Source organism: Haliaeetus leucocephalus, unplaced genomic scaffold (assembly GCF_000737465.1).
Source record: "Haliaeetus leucocephalus isolate CR32 unplaced genomic scaffold, Haliaeetus_leucocephalus-4.0 Scaffold140, whole genome shotgun sequence".
In the NCBI taxonomy this organism is placed as follows: domain Eukaryota; kingdom Metazoa; phylum Chordata; class Aves; order Accipitriformes; family Accipitridae; genus Haliaeetus; species Haliaeetus leucocephalus.
This window is the reverse complement of record NW_010972576.1, coordinates 15,966,479-15,984,859: the sequence shown is the minus strand read 5'-3', so window position 1 is coordinate 15,984,859 and position 18,381 is coordinate 15,966,479. Positions and strand designations below refer to the sequence as shown.

The 18,381-nt window shown below is 40.6% G+C and overlaps 1 protein-coding gene across 1 annotated transcript in view; it reads right to left on the bottom strand.

Moving 5' to 3' along the window:
• Positions 1-18,128, bottom strand: part of ENPEP (glutamyl aminopeptidase (aminopeptidase A)) — a 36,710-nt gene extending 18,582 nt beyond the window's left edge. Inside the window, exons 1-7 of the mRNA XM_010586252.1 lie at positions 17,276-18,128; positions 12,370-12,511; positions 9,661-9,792; positions 5,382-5,502; positions 3,071-3,225; positions 2,327-2,440; positions 520-654 (exon numbers count right to left, since the gene is read on the bottom strand). Coding sequence (XP_010584554.1) covers positions 520-654; positions 2,327-2,440; positions 3,071-3,225; positions 5,382-5,502; positions 9,661-9,792; positions 12,370-12,511; positions 17,276-17,889 — 1,413 coding nt within the window. The 5' untranslated portion in view covers positions 17,890-18,128. The remainder of the gene's footprint in view (positions 1-519; positions 655-2,326; positions 2,441-3,070; positions 3,226-5,381; positions 5,503-9,660; positions 9,793-12,369; positions 12,512-17,275) is intronic.
• Positions 18,129-18,381: the final 253 nt, after the last annotated feature.

Sequence of the window (18,381 nt, the reverse complement as noted above, 5' to 3'; positions counted from 1 at the left end):
CTTTCCTGTTTTCACTGATTGGTTCCCTGCCTTGCTCTCTCAAAATAGAAGTTGTACTGCCCCAAAGGTGTGATGGGGAAGTGAGAGAGGACACCTAGACATCTGCCCTTGCATCATCTGGCCTTGATTTAGATTATGATGCTTGACATAACTGGGCTGCATCAGCACATGAGGTGATGGGAGAGAGATGTGCTTAGTATTTGGGTTAGGATAATTTTAAAACCAACAACTTTAGTGGCAGAAGCTGCTGACACTGTGATTTCCCTGCACCTCTGCATGCTGTGACCAGGTTTGCGTGGTGCACAGTGGCAGACTGAGACCCTGGCTGCACTGCTCCTCTCACAGTTGCTTTTGACTGAATCATAACAGACAACAGTCGGGAATGTCCCAGAAAAAAGGTCTGCACAGACACAGCCCAAGTGGGTTAGGAGTTATGATTACGAGCTCCCCTGACTTTTATCTCCTCTCCCAAGCCTCCACTTTCTTTGCATCCAAAGTCACAACAGGAGGATATCCTACCTTACTGTAGGATATCCCGTCAAACACAGAGGTGATTTCAGCTGGAGATGACACATTGACCACAATTGGGTGGGAAGAGAGCAAAGAGTCATCCTTCATGACAGGAAGCACATCATCAATTAAAACCTGTTCGAGCTGCGAAAGAGAAGATGTTAGAATAGAAACAAAGGCAGGACTATATGCCTAATTTCACAAAATAAGTAGCTTGAACTGCAGCTTCTCTAGGGGGAGGCAGTTGGAAATGGAATGAAATTTCACCTCCTCTAAAGAAGGACTTTCAAACTCTTACTTTATGTCTGAGAGGGGAGGGACATATTTTTTCCTTAACTAAGATAAATTGCCTTTTGCAAATCCTGCTTTCCTGTGTGTATGATAACACAACCCCCCACAGTAGGCAAAAAAAGAGGCCTGTATTACCAATTTCAACAGCTGACAATATCTGCAAAGCATTATGGGCTCCTCTTGCAAAAAGAGGAGCTGGGGAGGAAGGGAAGGAGGGAGGAAGGAGGCAGGTTCACCAAGGTTTATAATTTTTTTAAAGTAATTATAATTTTTTTAAAAGATTAAGTGGCCTGCAGTCAAAATCCCGTTACTTCCTAATCAATATTGACCAAAAAGACTAAATTTCTATTTAGTTTTCCTCTTCTAATACTCACTAGAATGGCAACATGGAAATGGCTCTAGATCTTAAATGAACATGGTGTCTAGATACCAAAAGGTCTTTTAAATTTTAGGCTCAGAATTAAAATTTTTCTTACATAGCTAGCACAACAGATCCTCTACTTCAAAGTGTAAAACAAGTGACCCAGGAATGATTTTGTTCTCAGCCTCACGTAACACGGATGAGAAGAGATATTTATGGGGAGCAGGGAGGGAGGCAGGGGAAGCACCAAGTAGGCACTGTCTGCTTCTAAAGTCACTAGGCTCAGGGGCTAGTAGATTTTGACAATGGGCTCAACCTATGCAAAGCCTACCCTGCTTCCTTCCACTGGCATATGTTATATATTTTCTAGTAGCCAGAATCTCATTACACCTGGACAGCTGGGGAAAATATGCATACTATACACCATCACATCTGTTTGGGAGGAGAGGAAGAAGAGAGCAAGAAACCCCCCTTTATTCACAGACTGTTATCATTCCTTAGAGTAAAATGCATATTTAAGGCTACTCTCTTTGTCTGCAACTCCCTTAAAGTGGCTGTGAGTTGGTTTTGCTGCACAGTTAGTGCTGTGGGCCATCCACTATCACTACTTATTTTTGTGCTGTGCAGAGTAGAGGTTGTCTGAGTTGGAGCATTTGAAATGACACTTAAAATGCTGGCAGCAGCTGAATAGCGGATCTGATATTTTCCTTGACAAATAGCCCAAACTGTGGAGAAGACAGGCCCAGGTTCCCAACCCTCACCAGGTCAGATAACGAACCTGACAAGTCGTTGATAAGACACTACAGCCCTTGATAAGACACTGCAGCCCAACTAAATAAATAAGAGGGAATCTCCATCTTCCAGCCTCTTTCCAGAATCCAGCTACGTATTATTTGCCATAATAATAAAAAACACTTGACTGACTTGTTAAAAAAAATTACTCTTCCCTGCAGACTAAAACTTCACAAAGTTTACTTTGAGTAGTTTCAGACCATAACATAGGTAGGTGGAAAAGCTTAAAGCAACTTTTTCTTTATGTTGCACTGCACTATGTTATTTTTCTATAAACATACTTTAAGTCTTCATTGTCCTTGTCCAATTTTTACTGCCTTTCAAAATGCTCCCCCCAGCCCCACCAACCCTCCCCAAGACAGAAATAATTACCATTTGCCAATCTGGTTCTGCAGCATTTACTCCCAGGAACTCAAAATAACTGGCAAATCCTTCATTTAACCACAAGTCATCCCACCAGTCCATGGTCACAATATTTCCAAACCACTACAATTATAAACATTGAAAGATACAGTATTAGCTAAATGGTAAATGTATGTTTCAGTATCTCACATCTCCACATAGAACATTCATTTGTTCACTTTTCTTCCTGTTGCCAGATGAAAATTATCATAATTCTGGGGTTTAAATAGGAATTTAGGCCTCGCCTTGTGTTAAAACATCAGTTTTATTATAAAATTACATATTACTGGGGAGATTGCTAATGATTCATGTGCCACTGAAAATATTTTTAGTTTCTTCCTCTTGCTTTGATGATTTGTGCTTGTAAGGATATGTTTTCAGACAGCCTCCACGGTATATAGTTGTCCTTATTTGCTTGTCCAAAAGAGACATCTGCACATGCAAATTAGTTCCTTTAAGACATTTCAGACAGATTTTCATAAGCTGGCTCACAGTCTGGACCCAGGCATCTAGCTTCCTGAGAAATATTCAAAGGCAGTAGTTATGGTACTTTAAAGCTCTAATGGGGAATTGGTTTAGCATAGTATTTTGCAATCAAATTGTGAGCACATGGAGAAGATCCTGAGATGGAGTTAATGACAGTATTTTCAAGATTAAAATGTTGTGACTACACATTTGAAGCACTGTAAAAATTAATCGTGTCCTAAAACATACCTGATGAACGAGCTCATGGGCTATCACAGCAGCTACTCTCTGTTTGTTGGAAGTGGCTGACTCATTGGGATCATACAGTAGGTTTGTTTCTCTGTATGTGATCAGCCCCCAGTTCTCCATAGCACCTGTCCCGAAATCTGGAATAGCTATTTTGTCTACATTGAAAGAAAGAGAATATAATTACCACTGTATCCTTTAAGCCACTTAGCTTGTTCTCATTCTGTGTATTCACAGCCTGTTTTGCTTGCCATTTGTGGTTGTGGACCACAATTGCTGTGGACTGCAGTCTATAACCTGTCTTTAAGAAGCAGGGAACTGGCCTGCAGCAGCTGATAGCAAGCATGCTGGCTCTGCTGGGATTAATAGAGCTAGGATCCGTTGCACTAGCTGAGGATCTGTCCTGCGAGGTGATGCTATGTCACCTCCTGGGAGTGTGCGTATCACACATTACTTAATTTTGGCTCCAGAAATTAATAGTATTGTCTGGGGATGTGCTGTAGGCAGTAAACCTCCTGAAACTATCTGTAGCATAATGAGGCATGTCATTGTTTGTCATACTGTTGTATTAAAAATATTTATTGACATGTTAACTGAAGTAAATCCTCCATGCAGTGAACAACATCTGCTTCTAGTCCTGGCAATTTGTGGGGGTCACTCATTTATGGTCAGTAATCAATACAGGTTTAAATGAGAATTGCGGACTCAATTGGACTGGCATTTTCTTCTGCAAATAATGACCACAGCGGTTCTATGTGGGTTAGTGAAAAAGTACAGATGGATTTAAAACTGAGTAGAACAAACAACCTTCTCTCCACCCTAAGAGAAGATAGGAATTACTTATTTTAATTTAAACAACTTGATTACAGAATCAAAGCTGATAGTCTGGCAAGGGCTTCACTGACAGTCAAAAGGAGGATCACAAGGAGAATGGCAATGCCAGAAGCCGTAAATCAATGTGAAATACAATATTTAAATAAAACATTATGCAGAGATGTATTTGATTCATCAGGTTTGATCTAGATGACTTCTAATACTGAAGAAACAACATAGTAAGTCAAGATTTGTGATCCAACAAATCAACATTCTGAGAAAAACAGTGTAAAATCTACAAGAGCATCTATCCTCTGATACTGCTGACCTGGTGGTTACCAGTCTACCCTGTAGTGCAGACAGGCCCCTATCCATACACAGACATGGCAAAGTCATCAGGCTTTTATGGAAATGAAAGTTTGAATATGAAGCATAGCTGAGATATAGTCCTAGTTATTACTGGGGACCAGTGTGCAAAAGAACAACATATTGTACTGGTTTCCCTAATTCAGTTGTCATTGAATGCAAACAGATATTTACAGTAAACTCAGATGATGTTTTGAAAGGAGGAGGTAAAAATCTGTAATACAGGTTAGCCTAATAGGTACATGTATGAATAGACAATAAAAGGTCTGCATAGAATTGTTAATCTTCTTCAAAGTTTTGGGTTTTTTTTTTTTCCCCATTACATTGCCTTAACTTGTTTGTAGTTAGTATTTTTCCATCCTTTTAAGTTCATGAACCTAACTGAATTACCTCTTTGGAGGTCATAGGAGGGGGCATTTCCAAAACTCTGTTTACATTCCCAACTTTGTTAGTTCAAACTGCACAAATCAGATCCAGAGTCCAGATAGCCCAAGTTAAAGGATGCCCAACTGCATTACTTTTTCTTTGCTTGTTTTGTAACCATGGGTAAAATTTGATAGTGTGCCCACTCTTGTTTAGCTCTGGGTCTTTATTTAGACCAGCAGTAGAAACTACAAATTATATGCTGGACCACGTTCATCTTTCTAAGAAGTGGATGCACACCCACTTTGCACTAAGGTTAATAAATAGTGTGACATACTCTTTGGCAGTTTACATCTTCACTTATCTCACTGCTGACTTTTGTCCAGAAGTTCCCATGGAAGTGGTATATATTTTTCTCAAACTTCTTCTGGCTCTATTTTAGCTCATGATGTTCCTTTGCTGATGACACGAATGCTTCCCCTGATTTTCCACAGGACACTTTAAAATAACCATGCCAGGACCAGTGCTTCAGTTCAGCAAACTGTACTGTGAGAACTGGTAACTAAACTGTTACTGAGACCAACCCTGCCATCATGACATTTAAGAACATCTTGAACTACATGGGTACAGTTTTAAAACATCCTGACATCATATCAGCAGTTAGCAACCAAATGCTTTCATGCTGTTTTCCACCAAAGCACAGAGACCTGTAGGAGAAACATGACCATGACAGTGAATTAACAGTATGAAAAATAAAAGTATGAATAATTACCTAGTTTTGGAAGAGAATAGCTCAAATTAAAGTACTCTTCAAAGAAGTCGAATACAATTTTTGTTACATTTGCTGCATATTCTGCTGTGTGTATTTGCAGTGGCTGGGCGTAAACTCTCAGCTGTAAAATACAGAGAGACAATTAGAGCAATCTTCAGTTGAAATAAATTAGAAGGTGGCAAGCATTGAAAAGTTGTTTAACATACACAGCTGTAACACTGCAGGTTTTCTCTAAGAGACTGGCCTGAACACTGAATTCTGTTCCCTAACACTTTTATTCAATAAAGTTTTTCAAATGTTGTACATAAAAGAAACCAGGTCAACATAACCTGTGCATGCTTTCCACAGTATGCCTAAACAGTAAAACTGGCAATACCCATGTCCAGAAGCTCACAGTGGCCAAGCTTGGAGCAGGGCCTGGGTGCATACCAGTCTCTCCTTCCCCAAGGCCTGGTTTTCTCAAGAAGGAAGCCTGCACGAGCACAATCGAAGGGAATCCACTTGTTCTGAGCAGTTCATTGATCTGGACTAATCCCATCAGACCAATCTTTAGGAGCACATCTGTCCTGAAATGTGTCTGAAGCCCATAACACCTTTTCTTCAATTTCTTCCTACCTACTATCATCATAATTTCCTCTTGTCCTTGTATGTTTGAAGATCTCAGACCCTTTGAAGACAGTGTGTCTACCAGATCTGTAACTATTCCCAGACATGCTGGCCCATGGAGGTCCAAATGGCTGTTTGCCCAGGACCTCAGGTCATACAGCCACCCAGTCACAGCTATGGTGCCTGCTGGGGGGTTGTGCCTCTGGAAATCCCAGACAAAAATCAGCTCTCTCTTCCCACTAGGTAGGTCCAGGAAAACTGGCATGTTTGGTAGCCCTGTGTGTGATGAGTGACCATTTCTCTGCTCCTCTGGCATATCTGTGCATGCTTTTTTTCCTGAACGCAATTAATGGTGTGTTGAGTGCTGATCTTTCCATTCCTGAGGCTTGGTGCCTGGGACTGCTTTGGCTATTACTGTCAAGCAGTAGGAAACCTCAAGCCCTGGACGACTAGTGTCTTTATGGCACCCATAACCATGATGAGGAGGCCTACAGCTTGAAAAAGCTTTTTGGGATGTTATCTCCACATCATGAAGACAAAGTTTGACTTCAGAATTTATGGAGTCTTTTGGGGGTCTTTCCCTTAATCTCTTTGTCCCAAAGCTCATACAAATCTCTGCGCCAGAGCAGAGCCATAGCACTGGAGTGTCCACTGGCAAGAGCTGTAGGCTCTTCTCTTCACTGTTGCCCAAAATCTCCAGTGTGGAAAGTAAGAGATCTTTATATGGAGTGAAGTTTCTGACTTTAGGAAAACCGATCCATCTCATTTTGCAGGCTCTGCATCTCTTATGAATGGGCCACATTCTTCTGGCTGAGCTGGTGTGGCTTGTTTACTCCTCAATGCTGTCTTACAGCCAGGAGTTTAGGGTCCAAACTGAGCAATGAAGCTGGCCTACTCTAGGAGCCCTCTTGGAGCCTGACAACACATTGATTTCAATACCATAAAATTACACTTCCTCCAACAAGAGGGGAGGATGGGAAAGTGGACAGAAATAAAGCTGGAATGAAAAAAACAAAACCAAAAAAAGCTTATGAAATTCAATCAGGAATCCATTCCAGCCAGGGGATTTCCCTCAGGATCAGTTTGCAATTACTATCTGCAATTTCCACTTCAGTAAGCTCTTTACCCAATTTAGCAGTCTTTGGTCCCCTAGCTGATCCATATTAATGGTTTCCAAAACCTTCAGCATGCACTAGAACTGACTTTGGGTTTCATTTGTATAATCTCCTCTGTGATTTTCCAAACCAGGCATTTGGCACCTGACAGGTAATCAGCTCAGGAGCATCGTTTCCAGCTGTAGGCACATTTCCCACCATTGATTCCATTAATGTCTTTGTTAAGGCAGCAGCTTGCAGAGCAAACAACAGAGTTTTAAAATAATTTTCTGTGTCATGTGAGCTGTACGCTGTTGCTGTTTATGAAAGCAATATATGGATCACATGTATACTTTGTGTTGGATGAGGGATTTATTGCTAGCAATTTATACAGCAAACTATAGAATGTTCTTTTCAGCAGTCAGTGAATCTAAATACCTCATTGCTCAGCTGTGCTGCAAAGTTTTTGGAAATGAGCTGTTTGATTAGGAGAAGGACTTTCTAAATATCTGACTGAAAACTCTAAAGATAGCCTGGTTTTCCTGGGGAAAAGGTAATTTTTAGTGATGGAGTTTATGTGGCTCCCTTAATTAAAAAACAATCTTACACATATATTTTACATACATATCCACGCTAAGAGAAAGGAAACGGTTAGGATTTTAACTTCACTTAAAACCCAAGTTTTCTAGTGCAGGCAAGTCCTCAGACATTGTTTAGTGAATAGCATTAATAAAATATGTAGTAACCAAGGCCTGAATTAGAAGATGTTTCTTCAGGCAACCTCTGTACTGACATGAATACCTCTGCTTCTACACACACACACACTTTAATTACCATGTTTCAGTGAACACTCCCTTCTATTTAGAAAAGCTACAACCAGTCAGGAACATTGTGGGCTTTACTGTTTTGCTTGCGGAAATAACCCAAATATTGACGTCAGAGCCATATTCTGGAGCATGGCATGGATAAGCAGAGAATGTTAACTTTTGCATCTAGAAAATAAAGAGTTTTACATATGTCTTCAGCACTTATTTTTGCCTACCGCACTATGTTCTACAAAAGCTGCACAAATTCTGATTCTTAAAATAACTAAACTTTACAGAATATCTATCAAGGCCGAATAACCAAAGTCCTGTCCCTGGTAGTGAATGGGACAGCTGCACTGAAGAGCATCTGGTTAACAAAATTGTGTGGCTGGCTGGCTTAAAACATTCTCCTGTTTTGCAAATTACTTAGCCAAACAATAGGGATCTAAGAATATTGCATCACTATCTTAAACCAGGCTCCAATTGCTTGGGTAAGTGTAATTTAGCCTTAGTTATCTGTCAAGAAGTAATATATGTGTACAGCATGATGCTAGAGAGGGTGTAGAGGAGGGATGCCTTAGCGCAGCACTGTGCCAGGAAGTCTTTGCTAAGAACTGGATCAGCACTTTGGATATTTATACGAGGCAGATTTTCACATCAGTGGACAGCCTTAAGTAGGGAAGGATTTGCTGAGCTTTTTCGGATAGAGAAACTCAGGAAGAGCTTACTTGCTAGGGGAACAGTGGTCTGGCTGGGGCTTTGCTCTAGATTCCCTGTCCATTGGCATCACTGCCTCCAGAAGAGTAGAAAAGGGCTGCCAGCTCGGCTGAACCTCAAGACCATGTGTTACACCCCTAAGAGGAAAAGAAGGGGAAGCAGCAAGAGCATACAGCCCTGGAATCACCCTTTGTCTTGCATGAAATAAATAATTAACAGTGGGTTGAGCATCCCAGACTAGGTTTAGGATAAATGGGGAGTATATATTGAGGGGCAAATTGTATTTAAGCTTTCAGGTTGTGATTCAACATAATGTCTTGTGATGTCTTTATGCCTGATCAGCTGCACCTTCAGGAGATTTGAATCTAAGTGAGAACTGGATTGGACTGCCTGTTGCATCTAAATAAAGGAGCTATTTTAATTTTATGGATTCAGATTCAAACATATGTACTTCATTAGGGCATCTACCAAATATTCAGCTGTTTAGGCAGGCACTATCACTTCTATACTTATTTGTAAAGAACTTACACTGGGCAGTTCCCTTTAGCCACTGTTGTAAAATAAATAATATTAGAGCCAATACATAATGGCACGTAGCATTGTAGTCCTATGTCTCCATGACTATAAATAGGAAGACATCAAGTGCATAGATTCACACCTTTTAACCCACAGAAAACTGTAAAGTAGTTGTATCCATGGCCTGTGAATCTCTTGTACTCCTGGATTTGTACATTCCCTCAGACTCTGGGCTTCAACTCAGGGATGAGGTTGGAGAAATAGTGCTCCTTCCTCACCCATGTGCCTGTATGGGAGGTACTGACTGGGATCTCACCAAGATGGGAGACAGGGAAGGACTGCAGAACACTGTATGTAGCCAAGGTCAGAGGGACCACTGTGAACACCCAATCTGATAAAACAGGCTGCATCAAATAGGCTATAGGAAAAGGAAAATTATGTTCCTGTTTGTATTATAAAAAGAGATGTTTCTTTTTTTTTTAAATGCAAATCACAGTACATCTGTCATCTGAACCATGTTCAGGCTGCAACAGAACTTACAGGTTTTCCACTAGCGGATATTCTCTCTGTCCACTGGAACTGGTGCACTGCAAAGCATACCAAGTAAGTGCTCATGGGAACTGACTTCTCAAAAGTTGTCCGAGTCCAGCCACTGCCCAGCTGTACAGTTTTCTGCAGAAATGGAAAAATAATTAATTTGATTTTTGGAATTGCAAACATATGCAGAACAGAGTACAATATTTCTATGAAGGCTGCAACTACATAGGAATGATAAATCACCTTTTTTGGCAACCCATTGCCAATGGCATGAGAACAGACAACACGTTTTTTCTGCAATACACAAAATGGGACTTTGTTTTTCTGCACTAAATAAGTCTACCTGGTTCTAATTTTAATCAAGGATTTGAAATCATTCACATGCACAGGAATTTTGCCAACAGGAGTTTTCCAGTGTATGCTAGTGTGTTTTGTTCTTGAAATAGTTGCACTAAATAACATCACTTTGGACAGATCAGAGAAGAGACTGGATTCTCTCCTCTCTTAAGTACATGTGTCATGTAGGAGCCAGAGATTGCTGGGATGCTACTTAGAACCAGTCTAATGAATCTGTCCTGAACTCATTCAGATACAAATTAGCATTGCTAATTCGTGGATTGTTTAATCCTACATAAGGTTTAGTACTGCTTATAGTTTTTATTTTGTAAATCAGTTAAAAACCATTCCTGATTTTCCCAAATGTCCTTAACTCTCAGCTGAACTATATGACCAGACCTGCAACCTGTTGTGTGTGATTCATCCTCTAAATACTTATTTCTGCTATTATCTGCTATTGCCTGTCTGATAATTATTTTGTGCTTCTGACTGGATGACTAACTTAAATAGGACAAAAGCAAACAGCATGTAAAAGACATTAACCTTCTTCTAGAGATATAATACTTCATAAGATTTGTTTGTTATAAATACAATATAAATAAAGCACAAAAAATGAATCTTACAGGTAATATGATTCCATGAGCAAAAAACACTTTTCATGGATATTCACAAACCCTTTTTCATAGAGATAATTGCAAACTACTTTTCCATTATTTGACTCATTTTGACTCTATTTTGATATCTTTTTCTTTCAACAAAGTCAGGACTTCAGTGGAAAAAAAGTTTAAAAAAATTCACTCCAGTGAAAAATGCAAACGAAATGTACAAGATTCTGATTTTGCTGTGTAGATTATAAAGTTCCACACCACCAAAACTACTACAGGACATGTAAATGTAACACACAACGTGCTTTGCATTTACAAACTATTACATTTCCATCTGTTGAAAAGATTTCCCAAAGATCTTTCACTACTAAGAACAGAGCTACTGACCTTGTGAGTGCACCAGATGAAAAAGTGCCCTGCTATCATCCATTAGTCAAACCTGAGTATGAACCCAGTATAACCTACATTTCCCTGACTGTACTTGGATTTTAGCAAATTAATTAACAAGCAGTAGCTAGCTCTTTGAAAGCTTATTTTTGTCTGTTCATACTAGAGGCAAGGTCCACATGTAAAGGTGTAAAGTAAATCCCCAAACCCACTAAATCTTGGCAAGATCTAGTCTCATCCCCTCATCTTTCTTGCCAGTACCCTCTCTTATTTGAGGTCTGTGAAGAAAGGTATGGCAAACACTCTCCTTTCCCGTGTTTTTCATCAAACTGCCTGGTGCTCTTTTAGGTATCATAGAAGTATTTTTAATAACAATGGGTTAGAGCTTTAAATTTGCAAAGAGTCTGGGAGGCAGCTGTATTGGATTGGTAATAGTTCTTTCAGATGCATTGCTAGGGGATAGTTAAGGTTTGGGGGACTCTTTAAATAAAACAGTACACAGTAAAGCAGACCTTTGTTTTCTGGGTGGGGGAGTGATTGGGAAGATGCAAATGTCAACAGCCTGGAGGCTGGAAGCTCTTTTTTTCTTTTTTATTTTTTTTTTTTAAACTTGGCACTTTATCTCCCCCTTCAGAACATATTCATTAGAAATTATACATTGGACTACATATTCAGTTAAACTATTCATTAGAATCTCTCTCAGCTGAAAGCCATTCAATCTTCTTCCAGAGGGCCCAGAGGTAGTTAATTGATGCTATTGAATTTTGTACAAAACTTGGAATTTGACCCACCAGATCCAGAAATAGATTATTTAGGAAATTACACTCATGGTGAACTGACAAGTGTCCACACCCATGAGCTGACAGATGGGTTTTCAGATCCTGTATTATTAAAAATAATAATCCTAGGCTTTCTTGCTAGCAGGATCCTTTGCCATTAGATTGTGATCAGCAGACCCTTGCTTTGGACCATTATGTAGTTTCAGTGATTATTTTAGACTTCCCATCTGGGAAGCAGTTGTCTTCCAGAGAATTTCTTCTCAGAGTCTACCTGGTTTCGCTGAAGAACCTGCATATACCTATTTATAGTTAGTAGGGGATGCTCATCTAGAATATTTGAATAGAGGACCAGCTACCTAAAGACAGAAGAGATGTTTCATTTCTGCTTTGGATTTGGCTCTCTATTGCCATGTTTTGTGCTGGTGGACCACTGGGAGTCCTAACCAGCCAACCAGTCCTGTTTTATGGAATACTTATTAACCATTAACTTTACAGTGTCTGTGTGGTAGAGTCTGTGAACGTACAGGGAACTTGCGATCCATGCTACCCTTCCAGTGGCTTTACAGAGCCATTCCACTTAGGCAGCAGAGTTGGGAAGTACATACCTGTACTGGCATGTTTGAAAGTGCTTGGTACGCATCTTGATGTACAATAGATATGTTGTAAGTCGCCTTTTTGTTGGGCTCGTCAAAGCAAGGAAATGATTTCCGTGCATCTGTTGGCTCATGATCAGTAGCTGCAATGCTCCTTAAACAAACAACACATTGGCAAGCCTTCATTATATATCTTTTAAACCTTGTCTGCAATTTCTAAGCATAACTTTTTAGCAGTTTCACAAACTAAAGTCAACTACAAATATTTGTGTGTACTTGTCCATTTACAAAAGTAGGTGACATCAGAAATGCACAGGCTGACATCATACAGGTATTTTTAACACATATACCTCCAAGTTTGCCATCAGCATCCTCTAGGTTTCACAGCAAAAGCTAAAGCAAATTGCTTATCATCAAACATTTTTAGGAGACAGCCAATATGATAGGAATGACCCCTAATGGATGGCAAAAGTTTTGCTCACCTTCCTGATGAGCTTTCCCATTGATTTATGTGCCTAAAATAAACTACTGATGGTATCATCTGAAAGGAAATTAAGATCCTGATATGGGGACGCTTACTTAAGTCACTCCATGTGTTGTTTACCCACTAGAGCATATCTTGGGATTGGAGTCTTCAACATCTCCTGAGAAGACACCTCGGAATTTTGTAAGTGCCCGTAAAATCTCATCCTGCTTGTGTGTTTCTTTTTGTGCAGTTACCATGTACAGTTTTCTGCTGGTGCTGTTATGCTCTCCTGACTCCATTAATGAAACTGCTGGAGAAAGCATGGGAAGTTCAGGTGAATATCCTAGTACGTAACTGATGCTATGGTAGCTGTGTTGGAGGATTTAGAAAGTCATGTGAGTTATGCAAAAACAGCTGGAGGAGCTAGACAATAGGGGTCATGTAAAAAAATAAGGTGAAGGTTGTGAACGTTCATATCGTGCTTGCTTCTGCTCCAACTATATTAAGCTAGTTTTTCTTTCCAAAAAGTAATTAAGACTGTACATCATAAATTACAGATCTGCAGCAATCCTACAAGCTCACTTGACAACCAATTTTTCAATGTTTCTCTTGCCCTTGGCATTTCCCTGTGACGGTTAAATACTAAACTGGTCATTAGGAACTTGTAGCAGCAAGGGTCATTTACAAGCCTGATTGGAGGTAATATGTCTGGGTTCTTACCATTCATGTTCATTGGAATAGTAACTCAAAAGTTCATGGGTAGACAGCATAATGAACACTCACCTTAACATAACTTCAGGCTCAACAGAGTTTCTTTTGCTTGGTAAATTGTTTGATGTTGCTCTTTACTTTTTGTAGGATTTGAAAGCTATTTCACAATTAAGTTAACTTCAAGTCCCCAGGGCAATGCTTCACAGCTATTGCTTAAAAAAATGGCTATATATTTTGACACATTTGTATCTTGTTCCTACAGACTGATAACACTGTGATATTTCTGTTGTTTTATAAGGTGATAATCCATCTATCCTCATATATTTGTGGATGCATATAGACATCAGCAGTGCAAAACTTTAGCACTACCATTCCTATGGGGTAGATGATGAGAGCTCCAGGCTATGGCATGCATAGAAGTGGCACTAGAAACATGAAATGTTGTAATTTCCTTTCAAACTGTATAATGTAGTTTTTAGATAAGATTTTCTTCACTGCGTGGTGGCTTCTGCCCTTCTCTTTGCTGTTAATGTCCAGATCTTTAAATATGAACTAGAGGTGACAATTGTAAATATCATCGAATTGAAGATCTGGCTGGAGCTGCATCCAGCTGTTGTTCCCAAAATAAAACAGCACTGCATTTAGAACCATGATGAATTTCCCGCCCTCCCTTTTATTTTTTCCCAAAGCACAGGGGGTTAGTGGAAAAACCCCTCCCCTTGAGCTAATTAAAGCATTTTTCTCCTAGTCTTTCCCTAAATTCAGATCCATTGCTTCTTCTGAGAAAATTTTCTCCTTGAGGAAGAAATCCAGCAGTGCTACTTCTGTACACTAAAGAATATTTTTGCCTTTCCCAAATCAATAAAATCCTAAATGCCAGTTTCCCTGTTAGAGATGTGCCCAGCCAAGTATCTTTTATAAGCTTCTTGTTCTCCTCTTACAGAGGACAGAGAGAATTCCTATAAAAGGGAAGCTATACCTTGTCACTAACAGTAATCAGCAAAATCAAAAACAGCTGCTGTGACATGTTTTTATCATCTGTAATATTAAGGAGAAAATAAAAGTGGGTTTTAGCACACTCCTTGAGAGGCACTAATGAGTTAAAAGAACCCATTACAGCACGCAAGGACTCTTGTTGTGCTCCTTTCCCTAATACCTGAAAATAACACAGTTGTAACATATTTATGCTCACTGCATCATGCAAAGTAGGGAAGGACTGCTATTCCCCTTTCATAAATGGGGAAATGAAATGCACAGACAGAGAAATAGCTTTACCAAAGTACCTCGGTGCTTACAGCTGGATTCAGGCACCCACAGGAGGATCTAGGCAGGTCTATGTATAAAATCTGCGTTCTCAAAGTTCCTGCTTTCCTGCTCCACACCCTCACATGCAAATGAGGTGTTCTTCTCCCTAAGCCTCCCATGGATCCCAGACTTGCAGGCATGTTCAGCACGTGTCTACCTGTTTTCTACAAAATGTAGTGGGAGATTTCAATCTAAGCAACAGCAGACCCTGGACATGTGCCCAGTTTGTAAACAAAAGGCATTATAGCAATGCTTTGGCAAACCTTTGCCTTCACAGATAGACAGCTGGGGAGAAGCTCAGCCCTGGAAGCTGACTTTCCAGCGTTACTAATTTTCTCAAAAAGTCCCACTGCTTCTAACACTGCCCAGAAGGGATGGGGGAGTAGGTTAATTACATGTTGGCTCTCATTTTCACCTCAGCCCCCTTCTTCTGCTATTAATTGACTTGCTTGACTTTTGCTATTTCCTGATCCGATTTGTACTTACTTACAACATGACAAAAAAAGGAACTATTTGGGTTGAAATTTTCCAAGGGTGATGTCTGCCTCAGGCAAAGGTGAAATAAAAAAGATAATTCTGGTCAGCATTGTTTTTGAGTAGAAAGCCAGGGCAAAATGCAGTTTTAATAAGGAATAAAACCCTTCCCTTGTCATCCTTCCTCACCCCATCCTATCATCTACCCTCATGCCACATAGCAGCAACTTGGCTGGCGGTTGCAGCACCACTTGGCTGGTGGTGGTTTTCATGTCAAAGCTGTACGTATCACTATCATGTACATCGCCTCTTCCACCCCCACAAACAATCTGCCCAGACCTAAACACATGAAAAGCATTTCAGAAATCACCATTCACTCATTCTTATTAGAGCCCTTCTCAAGCCTAACAAACAAATTTACACACTCAAGTTCCTCTCTGTATTGAGTGTTTTCAGACTGCTGGCTGGGACCATCCTTGCAATTATACCTTCCAGCATCCAAATCAAGAAGTAAGAACCTTCTTAAAGTGAGCTCACATTTTATGCTTTCTTTAGCTTATGAAGTTCTCCTTCTTTCCTGATGTCAGATGCTTGGTCCTTGTCTGGATCTGAGGGATGGGCACTCACCTTTCCTGCTCTGTGACTCAGGAGACCTGCATTCTGGTCCTGCTGTTCTGGTGTTGTGACAGATCTGTTAATTTAATATCTAGGTAGCCTTCGCCAATAAAAAGGAAGTAACACACCTCAACTTAGAGACATGTTAACAGGTTACACTTTAAAACTGCTGTGGGGATGTCAGATGCTCAAAGTGTCAAACCAAAGCACCTTCCAAGTCAGAGCAATACTGAGATGGTAGATGGAGGAAAACAAGAGGGAAAGAGCTGGCTGGGGTTAAAGCTGTTCTCTACATGGCTTCTTCCCAGATCAGGTAACTATGTTTAAGTATGAAAAATCAATGCTTGCTTTTTCCTCTGCCTCTTAGATTTGCTGCTGCTGGTGCCTGTCACTGCTGCTACTCCTGGCATTGCCTGTCAGCAGTTGAATGGAGCTGATACGACTCTCATTCATGACACCATTGTCCCAGGAGGGCAAACAAGTGCCGTGAAAACATACTAGTGTTTGTCTCCATGCTCCTGCTACAGGGCCTTGGAAAAGTCTAGCCAAGTTTATCTTCTAGCTGTAAAGGCTGGAATGAGTCACTTCAGAAATGTAAATATTGGAAAACAGATGAGTGTCCTCTCCATAGGTTAACTGCAAAGAAATGCTTCTGAGCAGTGGGCAATGGCTTTTTCAAAAGCTTCCACCTTGAAGTAGTGCAAACCTGGGAAGTGGAATGGGTTAATTGAACTGGCAGAGGCTTTGTAATCTTTCAATAACTAGTGATATATTAAAAAGGAAGAGCTGTAGCACAAAAAACCCAAGTCAAAGATAACTTCATTGTTTGGACTTCCTACCCATAATTTAAACCAGCTGCAGGAGGGACAGGGAAGTGCTGGTTTGGATATTCCTCAGGCTTACAACATCAAGGAGGCATCATGTCAGGAAAACTATCATAAGAGCATTTTACACCAAAACTGTTACCTTGGGGAGTGACAGAAGAGAGTGGTGAGAGCTGTATGCTATTTATTGTACTACAGAGATAAAAACAGGCCTCGATCCCTTCAGCTCTCTGAGGGAGCCATTCATAAAGCTCAAAGATAACCTGGGATCAGTAGAATTTGAAAAAGTTTTTCAGAATAATAATAACAAACCCCTCATCTCTCCTGCCCACATTCACTTGTCAACAGCCAAAGGATTTTGAATACAGCATCTTCCTTAGGGGAATGAGAAAATTAAAGAACAGCCCAGAATGTCAGCAAGTTGGTGAGAAACAAGACTGAGAACCTGAAACAGAAATAAAGCAGGCCTGAGCAAGTAGAAATAGAGAAGAAGGTTTAATAAATAAAAGAAAAACTGCTTTACTTGATCTGTCCATTCTCAGTGTAGGTGGTCCTATAAAACCCAACCAGGGAACCATTCAGCCAGCCTTGAAACTTCAGAGTGAGTATATAGGGATCACTTTCATCAGTGACAGAGAGTTCTGCTTCTGCCTTCATCACTATGTACTCTTGTGGCTTGTACCCAAAGCAGTCGTTCAGAGCAATCTGCTGTCCTGAGGATTTCCGGAGTGTAGGCATTTCTGTAATCTTGGTCTCTCGCAGGTGGAGCCATAGGTAGCTGGTAGATTTTTCCAAAGCAATAGAAATACTGACTGTCCCAGTGTAAATGTCTGTCTCCATTTCAGGCTTCATTTCCAGATCATAGTGCACAGGCTTGATATAAGTGGGTAGCCTAAAATGTCTCCAGTCTCCAGTCCCATCATTTTTAGGAGGACAGGGACCCAAATCCACTGGGGGAGGAGGGTTTGTTGGCTGATCTGTTCCCCCTGAAGGTTGCTGAGATTTAGGTCTGCTCAATCCCACGCCAAGCCCCACTGCAAGACCTACAATGACCACAACACCACAGATGACAGCCACGTGCTTTGTCTTCATGCAGTACCTCTTGGACTTCTCATCCTCAAAATCCATGCCCTCCATCTCTGCTCCTGGGTCTGTTCTCAGAGCAAAACATTAACTGTAAAAAAGCTTGTTAGTCACTTCAGCACTTGCATTCAGTAAACTCAGCAGACGGTTTGTATTTTAATTGTGCAGCTATAGCTGTTCTCTGCCCGTCTCCCCCACCTCGCTTTCCACGAGACAGTCAATTAATTAAAGACAACATGCATTTGGAGGAAATGTGAATGATCAAAAGGAGTGCAGCTGGGCTGGGAGACGGAGGGAACTGACACAGAAGAACATTGTTCCTGCCGTGCTCCCCTTATAAGCAGCGCAACCCCACCCCCAGCCCCTCCTGCTCTAGCCTGAGTTAAATATAAAACAGTGCTATGTTAATCAGCAGTTAGGAGATGATCAGATGCCAAAGCCCTGTCAGCAGTGGTCAGAAAGAGTTTGCAGATAGAGATGTAACTGCTCCAAACCCTCAACCTTTGCCACTACCTCTTCCTTTTCTTCCCCTGCTGTGTCTTGTTT